Source organism: Cucurbita pepo, unplaced genomic scaffold (assembly GCF_002806865.2).
Source record: "Cucurbita pepo subsp. pepo cultivar mu-cu-16 unplaced genomic scaffold, ASM280686v2 Cp4.1_scaffold000196, whole genome shotgun sequence".
Classification (NCBI taxonomy): Eukaryota; Viridiplantae; Streptophyta; class Magnoliopsida; order Cucurbitales; family Cucurbitaceae; genus Cucurbita; species Cucurbita pepo.
This window is the reverse complement of record NW_019646462.1, coordinates 20,300-46,179: the sequence shown is the minus strand read 5'-3', so window position 1 is coordinate 46,179 and position 25,880 is coordinate 20,300. Positions and strand designations below refer to the sequence as shown.

Sequence of the window (25,880 nt, the reverse complement as noted above, 5' to 3'; positions counted from 1 at the left end):
TGTCACATATCATATCATGCGCATGCACATATCATATCGTAAATCATATCAGTCTCATATTATATTACAATATGTATAAATACATACATCGTTCTCATATCCTAATCACTCCGTAAACATTTTGTAGTCATATCATTCCATATACATATCTTGATAATATCATTTCCTAAACTAATCCTAACCCTATCGTTTTATTAGTTTATCATAACCACTTTTTATAATCATATCACTTTCTACACATAACCTTATTGTATCGTTTTATCAATCTATCATAACCATAACGTTTTCTATACATAATCTTATCGTATTGTTTTATCAATCTATCATAACCATATCGTTTTCTATACATAACCTTATTATATCGTTTTATCAATCTATCATAACCATAACGTTTTCTATACAACACCTTATCGTATCGTTTCATCGATCTATCATAACCATATTGTTTTTTATACATAACCTTTCATATTGTTTTATCAATCTATCATAGTCATAATAATTATCGCATCCTATCTCAAACATATCATTGAACACATCATACAGTAAGTGTTATCATACAATTCACATATCATAACATATACATATCATAGTCATATCATATCATAGTCATATCGATTCATAAACAATTTACACATATCAAATATATGACACGTGCAGAACCACGGGACACGTGTCAATATCAAATATAACCATGTCGTTAGTAAGGTCATTTACTTGGTTGGCCTTAGCTGACGTTCTATCCTATTTCTGAGATTGACTTGACTTGTCCTTCGAAGTTTGTAACGACCTACACGGAGGTATTCTACCATATTAAGAACTTCCGTCTAATTTTTGAAGAAAAGTATTAGTCTATATGCCACTGGACCTTATGTTAATTTGTCTCAAAATCTTGTCCAGATTAATTTCCTTATATTCCATTCTTTGTAATCGATGTCCGGACGCATCGAGTCATCTTTCTTCTTTGACAAATAATGTTGGTGCACCCTAAAAAGGTACGCCAGGGCGGATATAGCCTTTATCTAGTAAGTTTTGTAATTGCGCCTTAAGTTCCTTTAATCCTACTTTTACCACGCTATTAAGGACTTAGGTGACGTGGTATTTTTTATAGGTCTTTTAGAAAGGCGTTTGAAAGTACGCTCACTATGGATACCGTGGCTAAGGTCTCTTCCTTTTCTCTCGCATTCACGATACTCCCTAACGTGGTCCAGCCCCCCTCGTTGGACCATTCTCTACGCTTTCACACTTGTACCTTGACTAATCTTAACACCTATACCTTAAACATAATAGTGGGTACAAACAATGGTGTGAATACCACTTCTTTTAATAGGGGTCGCCCACTTCCTTGACGTCCTCTATCCCACTCTCTAAGCGACATGATTCACTTCTCCCATCTACATATAATCATAAACATATAATTTCGTAACATAACATATCAATAGGCATACAACCAAGTCAGGTATCATACTCATTATTACAATCTGGCCATATAATTTCATGTTAAGTTGACATTTAATCATAGCATAAACAGTTAATAACATTCCTTTTTCTTATCTTATGTAGGACATACCTGACAGTGACGCGGCATCGACGGTGGGATTGTGGAACATGTCAAGGCTACATCATAGGCTAGCCTACAAGATTTGTAACGACCCTAAATTTTCTACTTAATTTGTAACGACCCTAAATTTTCTACTTAATCTAAGGTCACTACTGTATACATATCATGAATATTAAGTGTAGAAATACTTCATTTAAACTTATTTATAAACATGAACTTTATCTTAAAGCACTGTCATAGACTTGCATGTTCGAAAACATCTTTAAAACGATACAACGAAATAGTAAATGAAATAAATAAGTGTTAAAAAAAAAAAAAAAAAAAAAAAAAAAAAAAAANTAACTTAAGAAAATAAGTACAATTATCATATGCATGTGTCAGTGATATCGAATTGCGATGTCGTCCTTAGGGTATAGGGATGTCTTACCTGAAATAGAAGTACATGTGGCTTTAGTATCTTAAGAAATACTTAGCAAGTGACCCCACTATTAGCGTTAGATGCAAACACACACAATCATGAGTGAGACTTGTCATATAAGTATATATTCCTTTGGCGGTTATCCTAAACGGGCTAATTGGATGTGTATTTACTGTTCTACACACCGTCCACACGTGCGAGTATGGACCCACCAGTCAGTTTGCACACTTCCTAGGCCCCTTTCTTACCGGGTGAGCATTCTCAGGTTGTTGTTGTCCGGACACCCGTTCAAGAATAGCGACCATGGCAGCATGATAAACATAATGATTGTTTTCCTGCATAACCGTTGTAGCATTATGATAAACATAATGATTATTTTTCTGTCGAACCATTGCAGCATTATGATAACCATAATAATCGTTTTGTTGCCTCGTAACATATACGTCCGTACCATCGTAAAAACGAGGTATTTCTCGATGCATGTACACACAATGATGCATGAGGTCTCAACATTTTTTTGTTTTTCATTATCATGTATGACAACCCCTCTAGCATTTTCTTTCATATCATATCATATATTGTATCATTTGTAATAGCCAAAAAAAAAACTAATAATAAACAAATAAAAATTATTATAAAAAAATATATACGTCAAAATAATAATAATAATAAAGAGATTATGGTCTGTTGTTACCTAAAATCCTATCTTAGATTCTTCTTTTGCATAAGAAATTAATTTAGGATCCAATCTTCTTTCAATTAATTAGATTTTTTTGTTAGCATGGGAAGTTATAGGAAATAAGGTTAGAATCAATAAAATTGTAGTTGATCATAAATATGTAACATAGTAGCCAAACAATCTATTAAAATTGGTCAATAATATCGGTTTACAGAATGAAAATAAATATAGAGAATGAAAATAAATATAGAGTTAGAGTAATATCTTATTTACAGAATTGAAAATGTTTACGGAATTGAAAATCTATTTACAAATGAAAATAATTACAGAGAGGGAGGAGGGAAGATTTGTTGAACAGAATTAAAAAATAAAACACTAAATATTAGAGGACATGGAACTCCATTAAATTTTGTGTGAGAGGAAATATCAGAATTTTAATAATGTAAATTACACAAATAATTTGATAGAGTTCAAACTTGAAACTGATGTCATGGGCTCATATAGGTTGACTCGGTTTTCAAATGAAGAAATCAAACTTTTATTAAAGATATATTCGTGATAACGACTTAAGCTAGCCAGGTAAGTGACCTTACTATCGGCATGGTTATATTTGATGTTGACACGTGCCCCGTAGTTCTGCACGTGTCATATATATTGATATGTGTGAATTGTCTGTGGATCGATATACTTCTTATATGTTATGTATATGTTATAATATGTGAATTATATGATAATAATTACGGTACGATGTGTTCAAGGATATGTTTGAGATAGGATACGAGAAGGATGCACAAAACGAAATGTAATGATAGGAGTAAAATACGTTCATGAAACGTTAAGGTTAGGTTACATACCGGAGTGATATGGATAAGAGAGATTGATGGAAGAATACGGTTAGGTTACGAGTAGAAAGGGATAAGTTTGTGATAGATTGATAGAACGATAGCGTTAGGTTACGTTCTTGTGATGATATGACTAAGGTACGTTCACGTAATGATATGTTTGTGATAGGTATAAGAACGTTAAGGCTATGATAAGTTAGAAAACGATATGATTATGAAGTGTTTACGTTAGGACTTGTTTATGATATGATACATTGTATGCTAGATTATTGTGCTTAAGTACATAGTTATNGTTGTATTAAAGGATAATGAAAATGGAAAAGTTTTGGGACCTCATCCATTATGTGTGCTCATGCATTTGGGGGGATACCCTTATCCCATCACGGGGGTACGGACGCGTACATCCAATGGCAGGACAACGATCATTATGCTTTGCATAGCGCTACCGTGACGGTTACTAGTTCTAGTGGGTGTCCGGCCTAAGGGGCTCCCAGAGTATGCCCACCAAATAAGGAAAGTGGCCCAGTGGTGTGCGAACTAGCTGGTGAGCCCATACTCGCACGTATGGGTTGTGTATAGAGTATATGGTACACGTCCAAAATTACCCGTTAGGACAGCACCGTAGGGAAAACAGAATGAAAGATAGGTCTCATCATCTCATTGCATGTAATTGTTGCATTTAACCCCAATAGTGGGGTCACTTACGAAGTATTTCTGTAAATACTCAAGTCATGTGCTACGACATTTTTCTTCAGGTTAAGGCAAGACATTCTTGTACGGCTGACGACGACATCACAACTCGAGACCATGGCACATGCATAGGATAGTGGTATTTATTTTCTTAGACTTAGGCTAGAATATGATGTCTTTAACTNATAAATGTTTTCGAAACTCGCAAGTCCATGGCTGTGTTTTAAGGTAAAGGTCATGTTTTATGGAATTTAAATGAAGTCTTCCGCATTCAATGTTTATGGTACGTACACAGTAGCGACCTTAAATTAAGTAGAAAATTTTGGGTCATTACATCATTTCTCATACCGTTTATCATTTATCGTATCTTGCATGTGTGTCGGGGTTGTATCTCATGTTAGTTCGTCGTTTTGCATGCCAATCATATCATTCATGTCACATATATATCATATCATAACATTTCCATATTTTCAGACATAACAATATACATCATGCACATATCATATCATAAATCATAAAAATCACATAGCATATCCCGAGCATGCCTTCAACATGTCTTATCATAGTTATATCAATTCATCAAACCTATCTTACCATAACAAAAATCATATCATTCTCATATTAAATTACAATATACATAAATATATACATCGTTCCCATATCCTAACCATTTCGTAAATATTTCGTAAATATTTCGTAGCCATATCATTCCATATACATATCCTAAGTCATATCATTTCCTAAACTTATCCTAACCATATCATTTCACCCGTCTATCATAATCACTTTTTTTTATTTTTTTTATTTATATAACCTAACCATATTGTTTCATCAATCTATCATAACAATGTTGTTTTGTATATATAACATTATCGTATCATTTTATCAATCTATCATAACCATATCATTTTCTATGCATAACCTTATCGTATTGTTTTATCAATCTATCATAACCATAACGTTATACATAATCTTGTCCTATCGTTTTATCAATCTATCATTTCGACAACATATAATATCATCGCATCATTATCTAACATCATCAAGTCATCATATAACGTTATCAAGTCATCATATAACATCATCACACATCATCATATAATATCATCACATCATCATCTAACGTCATTACGTCATCATATAACATCATCGCATCATCATATAATATCATCACATCATCATCTAACATCATCACATCATCATATAACATCATCACATCATCATATAACATCATCATTATATAACATAAAGCATAAATGACACATGCAAGGGCCACTGGGCATGATACGTCATACATAAGACAAGTCTTCCGACCGAGTCAATAATAAGGTCAATTACTTGGTTGGTATAGGCCGATGCGACTCTTTGATCCTAGCTTAACATTGCTCCCTCAAATTCAATTCTGCATAAGGAGTCCAACCATTATAAGTTAGAATTCTATTATGAGAATTGGATTAAATAATTTGAACTTACTCTTGATAATTTAAACTAGTTAAGTCTAATTAGGCATAAAAAGTGTACTAGTTAAGTCTAATTAGGCATAAATACTTTAAATATGACTTCGAGCATACCAGACCCAAGTAATATGAGCCAAAATGCTGAGCCACAAAAAAAAAAAGTGTACTCTTTGATTGACTCTATCCCCCACTTCTAGTCATGATGGTACACAATATTGTCCACTTTGAGCCTAAGCTCTCATGGTTTTCCTTCGGGCTTCCCCAAAAAGCCTCATACCAATGGAGATGTATTTCTTGCTAATAAACTCATGATCATTCTCTAAATTAGCCAATGTGGGACTCCCTCCCAAAAATTCTCAACAATCCTACCCTCGAACAAAGTACACTATAGAGCCTCTCCTGAGGCCTATGGAGCCCTCGAACAGCCTCCCCTTAATCAAGATTCGACTCCTTCTTTGGAGTCCTCGAACAAAGTACATCATTTGTTCGACACTTGAGTCACTCTTGATTACACCTTCGAGACTCAACTTCTTTGTTCAAAATTTGAGGATTCTATTGACATTGCTAAGTTAAGGACATGACTTTGATACCATATTGTTGAACACAACTCTTTGTGGGAAACACTCGCACTCTTTATTAAGATCGATCGAGAAGAGAATACAAGACATTTTGTAGAATATTAATGCTTTGTATTTCTTGGGATAATAACCTAGGTAGGGTGGAGGAGTATTTATAGTAGACACTAGACACCTTATTCTTATTTAGATATTTTTATTTCTAAAATATCTAAATCATTTTGTTAAATTTATTCTTAAAATTTCTAAATCATTTTTCCTAACAAAAATATACAATGACTCGTACAATTGACCGGATTTTTTGCTATGTGAATCAAAGATTGGTTGTTACAATGAAGTGCTATTGGATAGTCAATTTTCTGGTGTCAATCTTCCATCAAGAGTTTCAGCCATGTACTTTCTTGAGCTACTCCAACCGCTGCTCTGTACTCTGCTTCTCTAGTTAATAATGTTACTATTGATTGTTTTTTGCTACACCAAGAAGTTGTTCTCGAACTAAGCTTGAACACATACCTAATGCTTGATCTTCGGGTATCGTGATATCTTGCATAGTCAGCATCACAGTATCTAGCTAGTTTGTAGTCTTCGCTTCTTTTATACAAACGATCATAATTGATCCATCCGGGATACACTTTATTTTGTAAATCCACTTGCAAAAGATGGATTTGACATCTCCTAGTCTTTGTACTAATTTCCAAGTTAATACTTCCTTCTCTGAGGGCCATCTCGCTTCCATTGCAACACTCTGATCGTCAATCATGTGGTTTGAGTATCTTGAATCATCAAGTTAATACTTCCTTCTCTGAAGGTCATCCCGCTTCATTGCACCTCTGTAATCGTCAATCATGTGGTTTGAGCATCCTGAATCATCAAGTTAAATACTTCCTTCTCTAAGGGTCATCCCGCTTCCACTCTAATTTGATTTATGTTATTATTATGTTATTATTTTATTATTATTTTGTACTTAAAAACTTTCTTTACAAACAAGTCGTAAAGAAATAATAGAGAGCAAATGTTTTTGGGTTGGCATTTTGTCTTCACTCCTCCAATTATGTCAATAGCCCATTCCCTTCCTTTTAACCTATATTATCCCTCCATTTCCTATCCCTTTCAAACTCCCACCGCACATATCTTAAATCTCATCTCTATTCCCTCTTCAACCATTGCGTTATCGATGTGGAACCCGAACCAAGCTCACCGAGACGACGACGACGACGCTTCATGGGAGATTAGGGCTTTCGCCGAAGACACTATGGGCACACCTTGGCCACCTAGGTTTTACAATTGCACATTTTGTGGACGAGAATTTAAATCTGCTCAAGCCTTGGGTGGCCACATGAATGTTCATCGTCGCGACCGTGTACGTTTTCGCCACGAAAATCAACCCATCTCATCCTCGACATCGTCTTTCTCGATCCCCGCCACGAACGTTGTCTACGATGGTGGTGGGGTTTGTTTCTTCTACCAATTACCAAATGAAAACAGCGATTTCCTCCACTCCATCTCTTTACACTCCGCTACACCATATCCATCAAACAATCCGATTGCGTCGTCCATACAATCTTTAAAGTTGTCGGGAGAGGTCGGAGGAACGTCGAGCTCCTCGTCTCACTGCAGTCACATGTCTAGCAAAGGAGATGAATCCTTGATATCAATTGATGATGGAGCTGAGAAGCTTGATCTAGAGCTGAGACTTGGACAAAGGCCATCTCCAGCTTGAAAAACAAATGGTAAGAGGAGAGATGAGAGAGAAAATTAGGGTTTTAAGGAAGGACAAGCAAAAGCTAGCAAGCAGTGTAGTGTCGTTTTCTTTTTGCATGGATTTCTGAGAAATGAAAGCTTTGTGTGAGCATTTATGTCCGTGGGGATTGTTCCATACGACAAAGAAACCAACTTTGAGTCCTTTTCTTTGTACAAACTACAAAACTACCATCAAACATTCGTAATGAGCTCATGTCTTGTTTCAAAGATTGTCTTTCTTCTCTTGTTTTTGCCCAAAAATTAAGTTGGATTTTGAAATTTGTGACACTACACAACTCTTAAATGCTCCCACTTCGACTGACAATTAGTGAACACCTGGTAGAATGGGGTAAGTATAAAAATAATTAGTAAACTACCTATTTATAAACTCTCCCCACATCCAATTCCTAATAGGGTACCCCAGATTTTCTCTAGGCACTAAGAAGTTCAAGCCTAATCTATAACTATCCGAGCTTCTAAAAAGATCTCGAAGTTTCAATTAGTTCTCATGTCCATCACAAACCCACTTTAGGTCTAGAGGTGGTTCATCCAATTATGACGCTGCAGATCTACTTGACGGCGTATCTTAACTCGAGGTGATTTAACTTTGCTCCATTAATGTCTGAGTAAGTAGCAATTGAGTAGAAGACCACGAATGGAAGATTTTTTTTTTTTTTTTTTTTTTTTTTTTTTTTTTTTTTTNTTTTTTTTTTTAAAGATATCAAGAACAATAAGGTCTAGATGATTAGGTGGCTAGTTCAGTTGAACCAACCACATCATCTCACTGTGACAAACTTAGTTTCCACGGCGTTCATTTTAGTTCCTAAAAATAGACTCCCTCCAAGATATACACAAGTAAATTGGGAGATATTTGGACACGTGAGATACAAAAACAAGGTCCGGAAGGTCGTCAAGTAAGTAGTCATCTTAGACTTTTCTCAAATTTTACTATTGACTTAAGAAAAGTAAGAATTAAAGGAAAATGGAAGAATTAGGCCAATAACCAAGAGTTAAAGATTTAAACTCGATGTTTTACTTAGGAATCGTGAGACATTAAATAACCCACAAATAACTTTCGCTGCTTATGAAGTTTTAATATATGGCCTATTCCCACATAATAATGATTTATGTGACTTTTAATGGACATATGAACATGTTTAATGTTTAAACTAAGAACAAGGGTAAAATGACCAAAACGCCCCTACCATATTAGTAGGTTATTTCATGACCTAAAAAAACTCTTTTAAGGACCTAAGATTTTATATGAAGCCTATTTGTAAGGTCAAAAATAATTATACAAGATTTCAAAGTAATTCAAGCATGTTTAGAACAAAAATCAAGATGGAGGTGGATAATGACAAAAATACCCCTAGTAAGTAGTTAAGATGTATCACAGCCTAAATAAATCTCAAATGGCTTAAAATCTTATATAAGGACTATTTTATGGATATAAAAAACTATGCAAGGTTTCAATTACGAAGCTAAACCAATATGGAATGAAAAATGACTAAAGTACCCCTACATGACCTCAGGCTATTTTCAATCGCTAAAAAAAAACTCCAAATGATATGAAAGTTTTATAAGAGACTTGTTTATAGTAATGAATAGATGTTGGTCAATGATAGAAGCAGATTTGGAGTAGGTATAATAGAGAGACAATCCTACGACTAGTCTCCATTGTTTGGCGTCCACTATTGTCTGTCATTTTGTAATTCATTCCCTTCAAAAAATTATTTCAAGATAGTTTTGATTTTTGTTTGGAAGTAATGTTTAAAACTTAACAAAAATACATATATTTGGTCACATATACAAACGGTTGAATTTAATATCAATGATCGCTTGAAATATCCATTAGAGAAAGAGAAATGCTCACCAATTTATGAACTGATAAAGCACCCAACATAAGAGAAATGAAATAATTGGGAATGTGAGCAAAAAGAAAACAACAACCGGATTGATTCCAATAAACATCTAGCAATTTTAGAAGAAGTCAGAGAAGCTTTTGAATCACTAGAATTAGATGGAAGAAAAAGTTCACCAATGAAGCTATTTATTGAGAAAGTACCACGGATTTAAAACTTCTGTCTTCTAATCTTAAATATGCATATCTAGGTGACAAGAAGACACTACCAATCATCTGCTAGACAACTTTGTCACTAGTCCAAGAAAATATGCTCCTAGACGTTAAAGAAGCACAAGGGAGCAATAGGTTGGACATTGGCGAGTAAGAGTAAATGAGAATAATAAATTGATCTCCATGGATTGATAGTATATATAGATTAAGGAAGACTAAACAAAGCAACGTGCAAAAACCATTTTGCCTTATCATTCATAGAACAAATGCTTGACCGTTGGGAAGTCCCATTACTGCTTCTTATATGGTTATTAAAGATACAATCGGTTCGAGACCAAGAGAATACTAAATTCATGTCCTTATGGAAATTTTGCCTTTGAAGGATGACTATTAGGCTATGCAATGCTCCATAACATTCCAACTATGTATGATGACAATCATTACCGACATGGTGGAAACAATTATGAAATTTTTCATGGTTCACTTCTCGATTCTTTTGAAACCTTTCTAATCAATTTGGGAAGGTTACTACAAAGAAGTGAGAAAAAATTTGTACTGAATTGGAGGAAAATTTTGAAACCTTTGTAATCAATTTGTGCAACTTGTTGGAGGCAAACGAGAAATTTATTTTTTTTATTAAAAATGCACGCAAGCATTTGAGACCGAAGAAAGGAAATGTACTTCATTCTATCTGTCAGAATGAGGCTCAAGTGAATTATACAACAACCGAAAAAGAGCTACTAGTTGTAGTGTTTGCCGTTGAGAACTTCAAGGCTTATTTAATTGAAGCAATGTAAAAGTGCACATTGATCATACAGCAATCAAGCATGTAATGATGAAGCTTAACGTCAAGCCAAGGCTAATCAACTGAATTTTACCGCTGTAAGGAGTTAATAATTATATGGCAAATCATCTATCCCTAACAGAGAACATGGAAGAAAAAAAATCAACCAAAAAGAGATCCATGATGCATTCCTTGATGAATATGTTCTTTTTAGAAAGTGGTACAACCTAATAATAGGGACGGATTTATTAAGTTTGATAATGCATTATGGATTTACACGACAGCTTTCACAACTTCCCTAGGGATGTCCCCTTACAAGCATATTTTTGGGAAGACGTGTCATCTACCCCTAGAATTGGAATATAAATGCCAAGATGTCCGAGGAGAAAACAAAAAAAAATGACATGACAACAAAATAAGGCAAAAAGAGTTATAAAAAAGACAACGGGTTTCTTGGGAAATTAAAATCAAGATGGTTTGGTCTTTTCGAGAAAGTCACTACCTATGGGCCAACAACCATCGAGAGGAAAAACACGAGAACATGAAGTCAGCATTATTAGGAAAGTTAATTTTCCTCGGTGCATATTTGGATATGATTGATTATTTTCGCATAATATATATATATTTTTTTCATATGCATTTCTTATCCATCACACTTTTTTATGCAACAACCTGCCATATATACAATAGAAAGCATCAACCTATCATCATATTACTCCCAAATAAGAATTTTTAAGGAAGTAGAAGAGATCGATGCAAACAGTAGGCAAACCAAGAAGTGGTTTTCAACGATTTCTTAACGTGAGGTCACTTGGAAACACATTAAGAGACCTGAAGCCAACCTCATCCTACATTGCTATGTTTATGAAGAGTCGGTTGATAGAGACATCAACTAATTGAGTGGAGGAGGATGTCACGGTCATGCTTGTCCAAGACATGTTGTGTAGCTGCATGTTGGATTTCCTGATCATGCTTGTTTAAGGCGTGTTGCCTATAGCTGCATGTCCATTACAACCCATTTTTACTTGCTTTCATGTTAAGTGGGTCTTTATTGTGTCAATACGAATGTGTATGACCGTTCCGTCAGAAATCATGTCTACACCCACCAAGACTAAAATGTCCGAAAATGTAGAATAAAATTAGTTGTAAATTTAATAAAGAAATGGAGAGTTAGAATTTTGAAAATCCAATTTGGTGTTACACACGGAATGGTCTAGTAAGACCAATCCTTTGAGGGGAGTTCAAAAGGTTTCATACATACCTGCCTCTCTCTCTCTCTCTCTCTCTCTCTCTCTCTCTCATAGTTCCCTTTTCCAATTTGAGCAACGCATGCTACATCCATCGCAAATCTTCTTCAAACCCAGTGAGTTTCTCTTGTTATTTATCAATAGTTTCATCAATTACGCTACAGTTTGATTCAAATCCTACCGGTTTCTCAATCTTTCCCAACTCTCCACCACTCTTTAATCGCTTTTTTGAGTTTCTTGTCGATTGTTTTCGTTCGTATTTAAATACAATTGCAAATGGGTTGCACGGTGAGGGATAAGCATGTTCGAACGAGTCGGAGGCTTCGATCGGTAAAATCCGTAATCGATCCGCGTTCTTATCAAGAACGAGATTCACTTCACAAATCTGTGCTCGAATCGAGTTCCAAGCCGTTGGATTATCATATAGGGCTCGGCGATTCGAACCAGAATACCGCGGTTACGTCAAACTCTAATTCTAGTTCCTACTCGGATGGTGGTGAATGGGTTTACTGTACGGAGGAGCAATTGGAGAAAATCTTGATGAAGAATTTACAATTTATTTATACTGAAGCTATTTCTAAGCTTGTAGCATTGGGTTATGATGAGGATTCTACGATGAGAGCGATTTTGAAAAATGGACATTGCGATGGTACCATGGATGCTCTAACAAATGTACTGCATAATTCACTGAAGTTTTTGAATGGTAACAACAATCCTGATAATGCCAACACCGAGGCGGTTGCAGCTGTTGTAGCTGCTGCCGAATCTGGTGATGATAATGGTAATGGTATTGCCATTGCCATTGCTAATGCTCATGCTGATTTATCTGTGCATGATCCTGAGCCTGTGTTCTCTGATTTAAGGCAATTGCAGGAGTACTCGTTGGCTAGTATGGTGTGTTTTTTGCAAAAAGTTAGGCCTCATTTGACTAAAGGAGATGCTATGCGGTGTCTGCTTATGAGTGATCTTCATGTCGGTCGGGCAAGTGCCGTGGAGATTCCGGTGCTTCCTTCAATACCAAGTACTGTTAACGGGACAGCGTCTGGAGCCAATGGTGAGAATGTTCGTAAACAACCAGTGAGCTTTTTGGCACCATCCCATTGTAAATTTCAGGGTAGTTCAGGTTTTGGAAATGGTGGAGGTTTGGAATTTTCTGTTAATGGGTCTCCATCTTATGCCCCTGATATGAATTTGCGTAGTGATATCGAGTGTCCGAAGAGGTTTAATCTTTCTCCTTCAATGAAGTCGTTGTTGAAGAGGAATGTGGCTGCATTTGCTGCTGGTTTTCGAGCAAACTCGAAGCACATTGAGGTGCAGTCTCAAGCTTGTGCAAATGCCTTACCAAGTGAAAATTCCCCTGGTGGACAAGGTCCTGTTGGAGTTCCGGTGGAGAAAAGAGAGTTGTCCCAGATTTCAGAGAACCAAGCTGCTGTAAATTCAATGTTGACTAAATTTCGTGATTTGAAACTTTATGAGAATTTGGATTTTGTTGCAGAAGATCAAAAGGATGAAGTGATTGTAAATCTCTTGCATCAGATTAAAGAACTTGAAAGACAAGTAAAGGAGCGGAAAGAGTGGGCGCACGAAAAGGCAATGCAAGCTGCAAAGAAACTGAGTCATGATCTCACTGAGCTTAAAATTTTGAGGATGGAAAGGGAAGAAACCCAACGCCTGAAAAAAGGCAAGCAAACTTTAGAGGACTCAACAATGAAACGACTATACGAGATGGAGAATGCTTTGAGAAAGGCCAGTGGTCAGGTGGACCGTGCAAATGTGGGAGTGCGACGCCTTGAGACAGAAAATGCAGAAATTAAGGCAGAGATTGAAGCTTTAAAGTTAAGTGCTTCCGAGTCTGCCACTGCTTGTTTGAAGGTTGCAAAGAGGGAGAAAAAAAGCCTAAAGAGACTACTGGCCTGGGAAAAGCAAAAAACAAAATTACAGGAGCAGATTGCAGAGGAGAAGGATAAGATATCAAAGTTGCAAGATGAATTGGAGATGATCAAGTTAGCTCAACAAGAGGCCGAGGTAAAAACTCTTATGTTTCCACTTTTCCTTTCACAATTAGTTGGTGTTCAATAGCAATTAACGAAGCCAAGTTGTAAATAGTTTTATCTGGTTCATATTGCTGAGGTGATTTGCTATTTACGCAAATAATGGCATTGAATCAACACAAGTAACAGCAAGGATTAGTAACTCAGCTGTCAGCTCCCTTTAGGATATTAATAGCTGAACCATTTTTTTACCTCTTTGAGCTTAATGATTTACCATTTTGCTGAGTATCAAACAGGATTGAGAACTGTAGGTTTGATTTTGCCAAAAAAATAGTTGCATAACCCAAGGTTTGCAAGTCGTCTTAGTGTCTTTTCTGCTCGAGTCATCTGAAATTGATAATATAAAGGCTATGGTTCAAAATCACTATAGTTTCAAGGCTGTTCCTTTTTCCTACTTTTCTTGAATATCACTGATACCATTGTTTCGTTAAAAGTAGGAACTATAGTATAAAACATTTTAGTATAATTTTTCACTGCTCAGCTAATTTCGGACTCTCATGAAAACATAGTGATTCTGCTTCTGTGATGGTCATACCTTTGCTTTGGTTATTTGCCGGAAGTTTGCAGGCTGCTTATCGCTTGAAAGTTTCAAAAACTGCATTTTGTTTGTCCTGAATATGCATAAACTAGAAGGAAATTGTGCTTGTGAATCGTAGATCACTCTTTGTTCTTTTAAATGTTCTATCTAATGGTTTCCTGATTATATTAGATGATTGAATTCCTGCTTGCTCTAAGCACCAATAAAACCACCTTCCATTGCAACCATGTGGGTTTTCAGATTAGTTATGTTGGTGATTGCTATGCTTATATAAGTGGGTGTCGCTGTCTATTTGTCCTGCTTTCCTTGTTCACTCAAACACCTTGTTTCTTGCCTCTGGAATAACATGTTGCTGCCATTGTAGTTCTCTTGTAAAACAATACCTTCATATAGTGTTCCTTATCATTTACCGTGCGAAGGATGATGGATGTTCTACAGGTGAGGTGGAGGCATGAGGTGAATGCTAAAGAGGCTGCCATGGTCCAAGTGGAAGACAAGAGACGTAGTAAAGAAGCAGCGGAGGCAAGTAGTAAAAGAAAGCTCGAGACGTTACGCCTTAAGATAGAGATAGATTTTCAGCGCCACAAGGATGATCTGCAAAGGCTTGAACAAGACCTTTCTCGTCTACAAACATCTGCACAATCCACTGATGAACCACACCACCCTTCCAATAACACACCCAAAAGAAGTTCAGAGGATGTAAGATCCCAGGGAGAAACCATTGCGAAAATGCTTCGTGAATTGGATAACTTTGAGGATTATTCAGAGAACGAGGTCGAGCGCAACCGTGAATGCATAATATGCATGAGAGATGAGGTTGCTATTGTTTTCTTGCCTTGTGCTCACCAAGTTCTGTGTAACAGTTGCAGTGATAACTATGGCAGAAAGGGTAAAGCAACATGCCCATGTTGTCGGGTTCCAATAGAACAAAGAATCCGAGTTTTTGGTGCGAGTTCGTAGAACGATAGTAGGAGTTTTCAAAGAATAGCATATCTCAACTGTAACATTTCTTTGTTAAAAGATACTCTGAGTTTACAGTGCTCCGCAGACTTTGGTCAGATATATATACACCTTTGAATATGTTTACTTCAATATGCTTTTGGTATATGAGAATGGTTACATTGTATACAAATAAAACATTACAAAACAAAGTTGCTTTGCTTATGGCAACTTTTGCGTTCCACGAATTGTCACGACTTTTTTCATGATTTGTGTATGTTGTTCATGTTGTATGAAATTTATTTATTTTCATTGATAGACCTATTTTTAAAGGTTTTTTTTTTTCACACTAGGAGCTTGATGAAACCCTATTCATATGGTATGAACCAAAAAAAAAAAAAAAAAAAAAAAANGAATACTCATCCAACTTCAATATATATATTTATATTTCAGATTCTGAAGACAACACACTAAGAAGGAGTGGGGTCGATAAGCAAAGCCGAAGCGGAATTGATGGGCGCCGAGAAAAATGCCTCAGAAAGGATTTTGGGATAAGGTACTGTTTGTGTTTTCTTCTTCTAAACCCCACTTTGGAATGCAAATGAATACGAATCAATGGCTTCCTGTATTTTCAACAATGTATTTTGCAGGTTGAAGACGACCCCCAGCTGTTCATTTGGCTGGAATTGGAACTTCGGCAATCCCAACAACAAAGACAACAAACCCCAAATCAAATACCACGATATCGATCTTCCATTTCCTCTCTCTCTCGTCGATAATACATTCTTGAAACGTATTTTTCTTTCCACTCTTCAAATCCCTGTGTTTGACTGTTCTTTAATGCCTTTTTGCTTTCAAATCGTAACGATATAGTCCTTACTATGTAACAATCGCCCCCTGGTGTATGATTTCTATGAATTTAGTCTCTTCGATGAAAATTGTCATCAAAATTGTGATGTTCTTAGTCTTTTTGGTTTATAAACACACATAATCATAATCACTTGGTTAATTGAATGCCATTTTTTTTCTTTCCATTGTTGGAATCTTTGTTTGAGTGTTCTTGAATCCTTACTTAGTCTTTGTTTCTATTTTTTGTTTCTCTCTGGCTTGATGTGCTCATAAATGGTGCTTCTATGTTTGTTTGTTCCATGAAGATTTATGTCCTGGGGGTGTGGGAAATCTCTGATTCAAGTTGCAGAATAACTTGAACGTTTTTTTGGAAGAAAAACTCAATGAGCTGATGATTTTTTTCCTCTCCCCCTATACTATAAAAAAATCTTCTCACATCTGAATTATGCACTATAAGAACATATGGTTCATCTTGTAGAAATTTGTTACATTGTTCTTCATATGCATTTTCAGGTGCATTTGCCTTGAATCATAGTGTTCATATTACGTTGTAGTGTTGTGAGATCTCCCATCGGTTGGTGAGGAGAATGAAATACTCCTGTGGAGACCTCTCCGTAACAAACATGTTTTAAAAATTTTGAGAGAAAGTCTAAAGAGACAACATCTGCTAGGTGGTATACCAATATAGACCCATAGTTGAATTGTCAAAATATTTTGCAGGTAAGGAACTGAAATGCTGCTATAAGGCCACGTCAGATGGATTCAGCGCCACCGATTTCCACACGTGTTGTGATTTCAAAGGGCCATGTGTCATAATTGGGTACACAGACAAATCCTTCAAGTTTGGTGCATTCAACCCAGAAGGCTACAGAAGCACAGATGACTACTATGACACTTTTGATGCATTCCTCTTCTATTGGGAACACAATGAGACGGCTGATGATCCCATCATCTTGCCTAAGGTAGGGGGTAGCGGTGCAGCTTTGTTTGATTACGCGAGGGGCGGGCCACAGTTCGGGGCGGACGGGCTGCTGATCGGCCCCCCTCTAGCACCTGTGATGGGCGGCTTTGCAGGGCCAGACACGAACTCAGGCATTGGGGACTTAAGGCAAGCCAAGTCTCGGCTGGGGCTGTCGTATGCCAAGAGAAAAGATGGGAAGGACTCCATTTTTGGAGATGCAAACAGAGCTGTTGTTGCTGAAGTACAGGTCTTTTGCAGCCCTCAAATAGCAAGCTTGTATTGAAAGAGGGATGGATACCTATAATAACTGGAATCTGATGATGTTTCAATTATGCACGAGGTTGTGTTATTGTTTAATTTCATTTATAAAATGTTTTATGTAAAATTATATATAAACTTAAATTAAAAGTTATATTTTGTTTACTTATTTGACAATAATAAAAAAATTAAGAAAAATGGATATAAAATAATTGTGTCAAACAAAACCTATTTTTAGATTAAAGACATAAAAAAGAAAAAAAGAAAAAAACAAACGGAAAAAAATTAGAAACAACGAATTAAATTCACTTTCTCATAATTCTTAAAAATGAAAGCAAAACGGATAGAAGGAAAAAAAAATGAGCAAAAAAAGGGCCCAACCGGGTTCGAACCGGTGACCTCTTGATCTGCAGTCAAATGCTCTACCACTGAGCTATAGACCCTTGATGCAATTTCACAAGCTGGTTATTCGTAATATTAATAATAATTAATATTTACTAAAAACTAAATTGATAGCCTTAAATAAAACAGGGCAGCTTAGAACAATTTCTCCAGCTCTCCTACCACTGCCAACGGCGCTCCTCTCTCCATCCTTTCATATTTGTATTCACAATGAGATAAGGTACTGCTCTGACCCATCTTCCTCCAAAGCTCATGCCCTCTCCCATGGCGCCTCCTCTTTCTTCCCCTCTCGATGTCAAACCAACTTCCATGTTCTTCATTTCCCCATTGCGCCCCAACAATTTCACCAAACCCCTAACACTCCTCTGTACCTCCTCCAAATCCCCTCCAAAACCTTCTCAAATTTCCTCAGAATCAAATGACAGAAAAACCCCATCTCTATCCGAGCAGCTCAAGAATCTCTCCACGACCACGCTTCCCAATGCACCCAAAGACGAATCCCATCTCCTTTCGAAGCCTAAATCCACTTGGGTGAACCCCACCAAGCCCAAGCGCTCGGTTCTAGCTCTCCAAAGGCAGAAACGCTCTTCTTACTCATATAACCCCAAACGCCGAGACCTTAAAACCTTTGCCCACAAGCTCAACGCCTGTGAATCCTCTGAAAGTGCTTTCCTGGCGGCTCTTGAGGAAATCCCACATCCACCCACTAAAGAAAATGCCCTTCTGATTCTCAATAGCTTGAAGCCATGGCAGAAAACTCATCTGTTCTTCAATTGGATCAAGGCCCAGAATCTGTTCCCTATGGAGACTATCTTCTACAATGTGGCTATGAAGTCTTTGAGGTATGGTAGGCAGTTTCAGCTTATTGAAGATCTTGCAAATGAGATGATTAGTAGTGGGATTGAGCTTGATAACATTACTTATTCTACCATAATCACTTCTGCTAAAAAGTGTAGTAGATTTGATAAGGCTATGGAGTGGTTTGAGAGAATGTATAAAACTGGTTTGATGCCTGATGAGGTGACTTACTCTGCTATTTTAGATGTTTATGCTCATTTAGGCAAAGTTGAGGAGGTTCTTAGTTTGTATGAAAGAGGGAGGGCTAGTGGTTGGAAGCCTGACACTGTCACATTCTCTTTGTTGGGGAAGATGTTTGGGGAAGCAGGGAATTATGATGGGATTATGTATGTTCTTCAAGAAATGAAGTCTCTAGAAGTGCAGCCTAATCTTGTGGTGTATAACACTCTGTTGGATGCAATGGGGAAGGCTGGGAAGCCTGGTTTTGCAAGGAGCCTGTTCAACGAAATGATTGAATCGGGGATAACGCCGAATGCGAAGACGTTGACTGCATTGGTTAAGATTTATGGGAAGGCGAGGTGGGCTCGAGATGCTTTAGACTTATGGGAGCGGATGAGGTCGAACGGGTGGCCGATGGACTTCATTTTGTATAATACATTGTTGAGTATGTGTGCTGACCTTGGTTTGGCGGAGGAAGCTGAGAAGCTCTTTGAAGAGATGAAGAGGTCGGAGCAATGTCGACCAGATAGCTGGAGCTACACGGCGATGTTGAATATATATGGTAGCGGAGGTAACGTCGAAAGAGCCATGGAGTTGTTCGAAGAAATGCTGGAGTTGGGAGTTGAGGTTAATGTGATGGGCTGCACTTGTTTGATTCAGTGCTTGGGGAAAGCTGGGAGAATTGATGATCTTGCAAGAGTGTTCGATGTTTTGGTACAAAAAGGGATCAAGCCAGATGACAGACTTTGTGGCTGTTTGCTGTCTGTTGTGTCTTTGTGTGACAATAGTGAAGACATAAACAAGGTATTCGCTTGTCTGCAACAAGCTAACCCAAACTTAGTTGCCTTCATAAACCTTCTGCAACAAAACGACATTACCTTTGAAGTTGTCAAAGACGAATTCAGGAACATTCTTGGCAACACTGCGACAGAAGCGCGACGACCTTTCTGCAATTGCCTAATTGATATATGTCGAAACCAAAATCTTCACAAGAGAGCTCATGAGTTGCTTTACTTAGGAAGTATGTATGGATTGTACCCTGGGTTACACAACAAAACCGATGCTGAATGGTGCTTAGATGTTCGATCGCTATCAGTAGGCGCAGCTCAGACTGCACTCGAAGAATGGATGATAACTCTAACGAAGATCGTTCAACGAGAAGAAGCATTGCCAGAATTGTTATCAGCTCAAACCGGTGTAGGAACTCACAGGTTTTCTCAAGGACTAGCCAATTCCTTTGCTTCTTATGTAGAAAAACTTGCTGCTCCATTTCAAATGCAAGAAGACCGGGCTGGGTGGTTTGTAGCCACAAGGGAGGATTTAGTTGCATGGGTGCGTTCAAGTGAACCATCTGTGGCTGCCACAACAGCTTAATCAGCCATGGGTTTAGTAGCAGGCACCTGTGAGGACTAGAATGTATGAGTTAATTCAAAAAGTATTGTGTTTTTCAGAAGCATATTTAGGGTTCATATTGCATGTAAAAGAACATAATTCAGAGAGAAACACAGGCCTTCCATTTAGGCACAGAGAAAACTTGGACTGCTCAATTCTATAATCCGGAGTGGTGGAATCCACCGTACAAGGGACTGCTCAATTTTTCAGCAACTAAAATTATACCCCCACCAATTTACATCCACATTCCTTTCTTTTTTTTCTTTCTTTTTTGGCCTAAAATGATAAAAAGAGGCACAAACGAATGGCAAGTGCCTGATCCCTATGCAAAAATGCTTTCTTCCTTGGAGGTGTCTGTCTAAAAGGGGAAGGAAACAATAGATAATAGAAGGTGAAAGAAGTTAAATTTTCCAATTGACTGTTGTTCATCCTCCAAACCAAACTGTGGCATCTAGTTGCGCCTTTGGAACGTGCATCCAACTTGTAGCCTTTTCGTCAATATCACATGAGTTCGTCCAATTTCTTCAGGCTGGCTTGCTGTTTGAGATGCAAAAGAAAAAACGTAAGGCGATCCATGAAATATGGGACGGTTGTATGTTCATGTCACTTGCAGAGCACCATCCGAGTTGAAGGCACGAATGTCGTTTCACTTGACCAGAGATTTATGAAAGTCTTTCAAAGGTATTTTCCTGAGGATTTCCAGATTCTTCCTTCAAGTGAAATGACCATAACAGTAACGTCGTCATGATACTTCCTCCGATCCCCCTGTGGGATGTCCAACAATTCGTGAAAATCCATTCCTGCAAAGCATAGACATTGAGAGACCAATCCTGAATGAGAATCAACCTTGAGAAAGGCATCACTGTGAAAGACTTTGGTAATCATTGAGAATGCAACAAGGAAAATAGACCAATATCACGATATAGCCTTAAGATTAAATAAAGAGAATAGTTTCAGAACAAGGATGAGCTTGTTTAGAATGCCACAGGCGAGTAACTAAAATAGAAGTGACTTTGGTTATTCTAAAATCACTTCCAAGCATGCCTTTAACTAGATGAACTGTTAGGGAATGATGCATTTAATCCAGTTTTTAATAACATGTTCGAGTTATTAATGGAAACAAAAGCCAAAATTTGACATAGCATAAGATCAAGCAACTACCTGCTTTTCTAGCAGCACGGCAAAGAAGCTCCTCTATCAAGTGCTGTGCAGGGTCTCCATCTGGAAACTTCTCCATAAAGTTCTCAACATAAGAAACCACTTCTTCGTTGGTTAGATATTGATACAATCCATCAGATGAGAGCACGATGAATTGATCTGTGGGGCAGAGTCTATGGTGACGAAGAGAAGGCATGCATGATAAATATGGTGCAGTACCAATATACTCATTCCGAAACATTTCCAATAACGCATCGTTCAACTTTGGCTGCAGAAAAATGGACAGCAACACCGCCTTTTAAGTTAAAAACAGTTGGGTAGTCGTCGTTTAATAATACAAGAGAAAATCAGAAAAGAAGAGAAAAAAAACCATGTAAAAGTCAAGTTGGTCAAACAATCCTATCAACACGTAAAATTATGCACAACTGCCACCCAAAAACATATATTACCATGAGATAACTCAAGCTAAAACGATTGTTGTAAGACAAGGAAGTTCATCGGGATAGGAGTGCAACAGACAAATTAGCAGAGATTAGAGTACCCACCACTCATGCGCAAAAATTATGCAACTCAAACACCCATATAAAGAAAAAGCATAAGTAGTTGATTTTCAGATGCAAGCCATCATCTACCAAGAAATCCATTGGGCAATGTAGACAATGATATTGGTGGTGCAGAAATCAAAAAAGTAACTCCCATTGTTGTTAGGACTTCAGAGAATAACAAGGCGAGCATAAATATAAGCACCTCGGTACAGGAAGAGATCGCAAGGATGTAATCTTTTTCTTCACTAAATAAACCAAAAAGAAACGATGATAAAATAAAAGTTCAATATGAAATATAGGTACTCCCAGTTGACAAAAGCATTTGATTCCAATTTGATCTTTCATCGCTAACAAAAGGTAGCTAACGATAGTTGATTCATCATATCCCTCCATCTCCCCAAACAGTCATCATTCACATAATGAGATGGAGAAGATTTATCAATAACACAATATCTAAAACTTTAATAACTTGAGATCTGAGCGCCCATGTGAATTACTTCCAAACATCCAGACTGCCATTCATACTTTCTATTCACAAAATATCAATAACTATATTAATATTTGCTCCCACATCCTTTAATAAATGAACTTTCTAAATTTGGTCGTTCTTATCTGTATCTGCAATGACCCAAGTAGATCCTATTTTAAAAAAAGATTGCACTACAAAGTGGCATCTAAGGCCGGGGCAGAGGTAACACGGCCCAGAAACAACATCAATACAGTTTTTGAATTGTTGATAATAGAAAAATACAGAAAAATAAGGGATTTCTTTATAATGCAGTGTTGAATTAAGACTTATCAGCATGCAGAAGAAAAGAATAACATTGATGATTGATAAAACTTGGAGTAATTAAATCAAACCGCAAAGGAAGTTCTAGAAAAAAAAAATGAGCAAGTTTACCAACTACAAACCTGTTTCAAAAACCCTGCACCAAATGCCCTTGTAACCTTTAGACGGCCCTTCACTCTATCGTTGACAATGCATTGTTTATCATCAGGGTGCTCATTCTTTATTCTTTTTACTTCCTGTACATGACAGGATCAAAATTGTTATTCAATAAATGCTTAATCAATATATCATGAAAATTCTACTGGCCATCAGTATAGGAGTATGGCATATTCATGAACGAGGGTTAGATTCTTTTTACTACAAAGGCCAAAATGAGACAATTCAGACGGCCACGATCATACGTATAAATGCAAGAAACCATAACACAGTTTCAGCGCCTACAAGACCCCAACTGAAAAATGAATTTGAAAAAAGCTTTAACACAACAAACAGATAATCTCTAATCATTCATGACCATCAGACACTTGAAGGAAAAAGAAATTTCATTTTCAGCTAAGTGTCATCAGCAGAAGTGATTGAAAAGAAACATTAAAATGACTTTCCACAAAACTATGCCAGACAATAGGCAAATCATATAACATAAGTTCTATTCATTCAGATTAATCGACGTGAAGCACTTATCCCAGGCTGAGAATTATCTATCTTACCTCTTCAATGCTCGTGCTATGATCGGTGGATAGCTGCAATGCAGTTAATCTCGCTGTCTGAGACGAAGGTTGGTTTGTTCGAGTTATTTTGCCTTCACTCGTATCTGCAGACTCCTCAATTATACCCTCCATGCCTGCTCTTTTGTCGCCCTCCTCTTTCAAGTCTTGATTTGGGCCAACTTCTTGTTGCTCATACTGTGCAACAATGGCACGGCTGTCACCCACATTCATTACATACACATCCTCATCCCTCATTAACACAACCAACAAGCAAGAACCCATCAAAGCAAGCTCTGGATTCGTATCGAGCAACTTATCTGTCATATCCAAATATGCTAATTCAGTTATCTCAAGAGCCCTTGACAATGCGCCCAACACCAACTCATGATCGATTAAACCTTCCTTTCTCCTTTTACCACTTCGATAAGATGTCTCCTCCACCCTATTCTCAGCCTCCTCAACCTTCTCTTTATCTCCCAAACCATACTTCCACGGGAACAAAGTCTTAGCATGATGATGACCCTCTTTATGCTTTGACAACCCTTGTTTTAACTTGGACAATAACAGCCACCTTCTACCAGCTACTGAACCTGCACTATTTACACTAAGCGCATCATCAACTGAAAATGCAAATCTATCTGAACCTGAAAGATCAAGTCCATCCTGTGTATCGTCCTCTGCTAAATACTCCCACAGCTGCCGCCTACGCCTATGCTCCGATCCATCCACGGATTGAAACGTAACTCGCTTCACTGATCCTCGATCAGGGACCTGTTGTTCCTTTTCCCCTTCATTTCCAACTACTGAAACACTCCCATTAGTTTCAATCGTTTGACTGGAGGCTCTCGTAGACGGGTCAGCATTAGTTTCGTTTATACTGACGGTACTCTCTGCAACCACATTTGCAGCAGCCTCCTCACTATCATCAATTTCCCAAAACAATCCCTGAAGCTCATTGAAGACTGCTCTATAGAGATTCCCCATCAAGAATTCCGGCGCATCAGGGCCATTAAACCCATCATAAATCCCAACAAACAACCACCCTTGCTCCTCCGATACAACCACATGTACACGATCCTCCCCAGCCTTCCCAAGCGCCCATTGAACATCGCTCTCATTCCTCACCTCCGGCTCATCTCCCGCCGTCGAGTTCTCCTTCCGGCCACCGAAATTCAACACTGGCACCACCCACGGCCGCTTATCGGAAAAATTCCTCGTAAACGCCTTCCTAAACCCCGAAATGCTTTTCTTCCTCTTCTTCTTCATGTACATACCACCAAGCGGAGCGGAGAAATGAACTCTCCCACCAGAGCCAGCAGCAGCAGCACCAGCGCCATCAACATTCGCATCAAGAGGACCAGAAAGCACCCCACGCTCAATTGGACCAGAGAGAAAGAACCCACCCCGTTCCAACGGCTCAGTCCCACCTCTGGGCACCGTCTGAAGCGGAAGAGCAGTAAAAGAAGAAGTACTCTCAAAGCCATTCAAAATACTCCCCCTGACTCCACAACCACCACCGCAAGCCCCAAGCGCAGTGTCAGTGGCATCGTCGTAAACAGCATCGAGCATAAGAACAGATCTGGGAATAGAACTGTTGGCACTTACAGAAGCACCAGAGATGGCCTTGAAGGCAGTCTCGGGCGGAGCAGTTCTAGTCCTAGCCCCCAGCGACGGTTCGTGAGGAGGGGAAAAACGTAGGGAGTGAGAAGGGGAAAGAAAGCGATCGGAATGAGAGGGAGAGAGGAAACGGTTGGAAGAGCGGACGTAGCAGAAGGAGTGGCCTAGGGTTTCGTCGAGAGCGTCGGAGGCGGAAAAGAGAAGGTCGGGATTGTCGGCGTGATGGGCGGCGGGGCGAGTCTCCGGCTTGAGGCACGAGAAGAGGCTGGAGACTCCGCTTCCCATCACATTTGATTCGAACTTCTGTGAGCTCTAAAGAGGGGCGACGATGTAAACGGCACCAAAATTTCTTTTCCGGCGAGTCTCTCTCTCTCTCTCTCTCTCTCTCTCTCTCTCTCTCTCTCTCTCTCAGAGAAAACAAAAGAAATAAACAAATGAAGTGAACAGAGACACAGAAAGAGGAAGAGAGAGAAGAGAAAAGAGAGGAGAGAGAGAGAGAGGTCTTGTCAGTTTTTTTTCAATATATATATATATTACGATCAAATTTACCATTTAACCTATTTTCCAACAAATAATCCTTTTTATCTCAAGA

At 38.0% G+C, this 25,880-nt stretch overlaps 4 protein-coding genes, 1 non-coding gene and 1 pseudogene across 5 annotated transcripts; 4 read left to right on the top strand and 2 right to left on the bottom strand.

Moving 5' to 3' along the window:
* Window positions 1–6,494: 6,494 nt before the first annotated feature.
* On the top strand, window positions 6,495–7,955 carry LOC111784414 (annotated as a pseudogene).
* A 4,127-nt stretch (window positions 7,956–12,082) lies between these two features.
* On the top strand, window positions 12,083–15,745 carry LOC111784425 (MND1-interacting protein 1-like). The gene is made up of 2 exons (XM_023665139.1): window positions 12,083–14,089; window positions 15,092–15,745. Exons 1-2 carry the CDS (start codon window positions 12,341–12,343, stop codon window positions 15,611–15,613), a joined length of 2,271 nt encoding a protein of 756 aa, XP_023520907.1. The 5' UTR covers window positions 12,083–12,340; the 3' UTR covers window positions 15,614–15,745.
* A 207-nt stretch (window positions 15,746–15,952) lies between these two features.
* LOC111784413 lies at window positions 15,953–17,814 on the top strand. The gene is made up of 4 exons (XM_023665126.1): window positions 15,953–15,971; window positions 16,046–16,148; window positions 16,243–16,385; window positions 17,162–17,814. The coding sequence occupies exons 1-4, from the start codon at window positions 15,953–15,955 to the stop codon at window positions 17,683–17,685; spliced, it is 789 nt and encodes a 262-aa protein (XP_023520894.1). The 3' UTR covers window positions 17,686–17,814.
* Window positions 17,815–18,031: 217 nt separating this feature from the next.
* On the bottom strand, window positions 18,032–18,103 carry TRNAC-GCA. Its single transcript has one exon. It is a non-coding gene; the product is annotated as a tRNA-Cys (tRNA).
* A 107-nt stretch (window positions 18,104–18,210) lies between these two features.
* LOC111784416 (pentatricopeptide repeat-containing protein At5g46580, chloroplastic-like) lies at window positions 18,211–20,603 on the top strand. Its single transcript, XM_023665128.1, has one exon. The coding sequence runs from the start codon at window positions 18,315–18,317 to the stop codon at window positions 20,451–20,453; it is 2,139 nt and encodes a 712-aa protein (XP_023520896.1). The 5' UTR covers window positions 18,211–18,314; the 3' UTR covers window positions 20,454–20,603.
* A 122-nt stretch (window positions 20,604–20,725) lies between these two features.
* LOC111784415 (protein phosphatase 2C 29-like) lies at window positions 20,726–25,692 on the bottom strand. The gene is made up of 4 exons (XM_023665127.1): window positions 23,672–25,692; window positions 23,087–23,200; window positions 21,633–21,897; window positions 20,726–21,271 (listed from the first exon to the last, which is right to left on the bottom strand). Exons 1-4 carry the CDS (start codon window positions 25,571–25,573, stop codon window positions 21,147–21,149), a joined length of 2,406 nt encoding a protein of 801 aa, XP_023520895.1. The 5' UTR covers window positions 25,574–25,692; the 3' UTR covers window positions 20,726–21,146.
* Window positions 25,693–25,880: the final 188 nt, after the last annotated feature.

Bases quoted from the DNA above. Each gene is read 5' to 3' on its own strand.
- LOC111784425 (XM_023665139.1), top strand. From the start codon at position 12,341: ATGGGTTGCACGGTGAGGGATAAGCATGTTCGAACGAGTCGGAGGCTT. The intron at 14,090-15,091 runs GTAAAAACTCTT...GATGTTCTACAG, and splicing joins TAGCTCAACAAGAGGCCGAG to GTGAGGTGGAGGCATGAGGT.
- LOC111784415 (XM_023665127.1), bottom strand. From the start codon at position 25,573: ATGGGAAGCGGAGTCTCCAGCCTCTTCTCGTGCCTCAAGCCGGAGACT. The intron at 23,201-23,671 runs GTAAGATAGATA...TGTCATGTACAG, and splicing joins ATAGCACGAGCATTGAAGAG to GAAGTAAAAAGAATAAAGAA. The intron at 21,898-23,086 runs GTTTGTAGTTGG...ATTTTTCTGCAG, and splicing joins GTGCAGGGTTTTTGAAACAG to CCAAAGTTGAACGATGCGTT.
- LOC111784416 (XM_023665128.1), top strand. From the start codon at position 18,315: ATGCCCTCTCCCATGGCGCCTCCTCTTTCTTCCCCTCTCGATGTCAAA.
- LOC111784413 (XM_023665126.1), top strand. The intron at 16,149-16,242 runs GTACTGTTTGTG...TGTATTTTGCAG, and splicing joins AGAAAGGATTTTGGGATAAG to GTTGAAGACGACCCCCAGCT. The intron at 16,386-17,161 runs GTATTTTTCTTT...AATATTTTGCAG, and splicing joins CGATAATACATTCTTGAAAC to GTAAGGAACTGAAATGCTGC.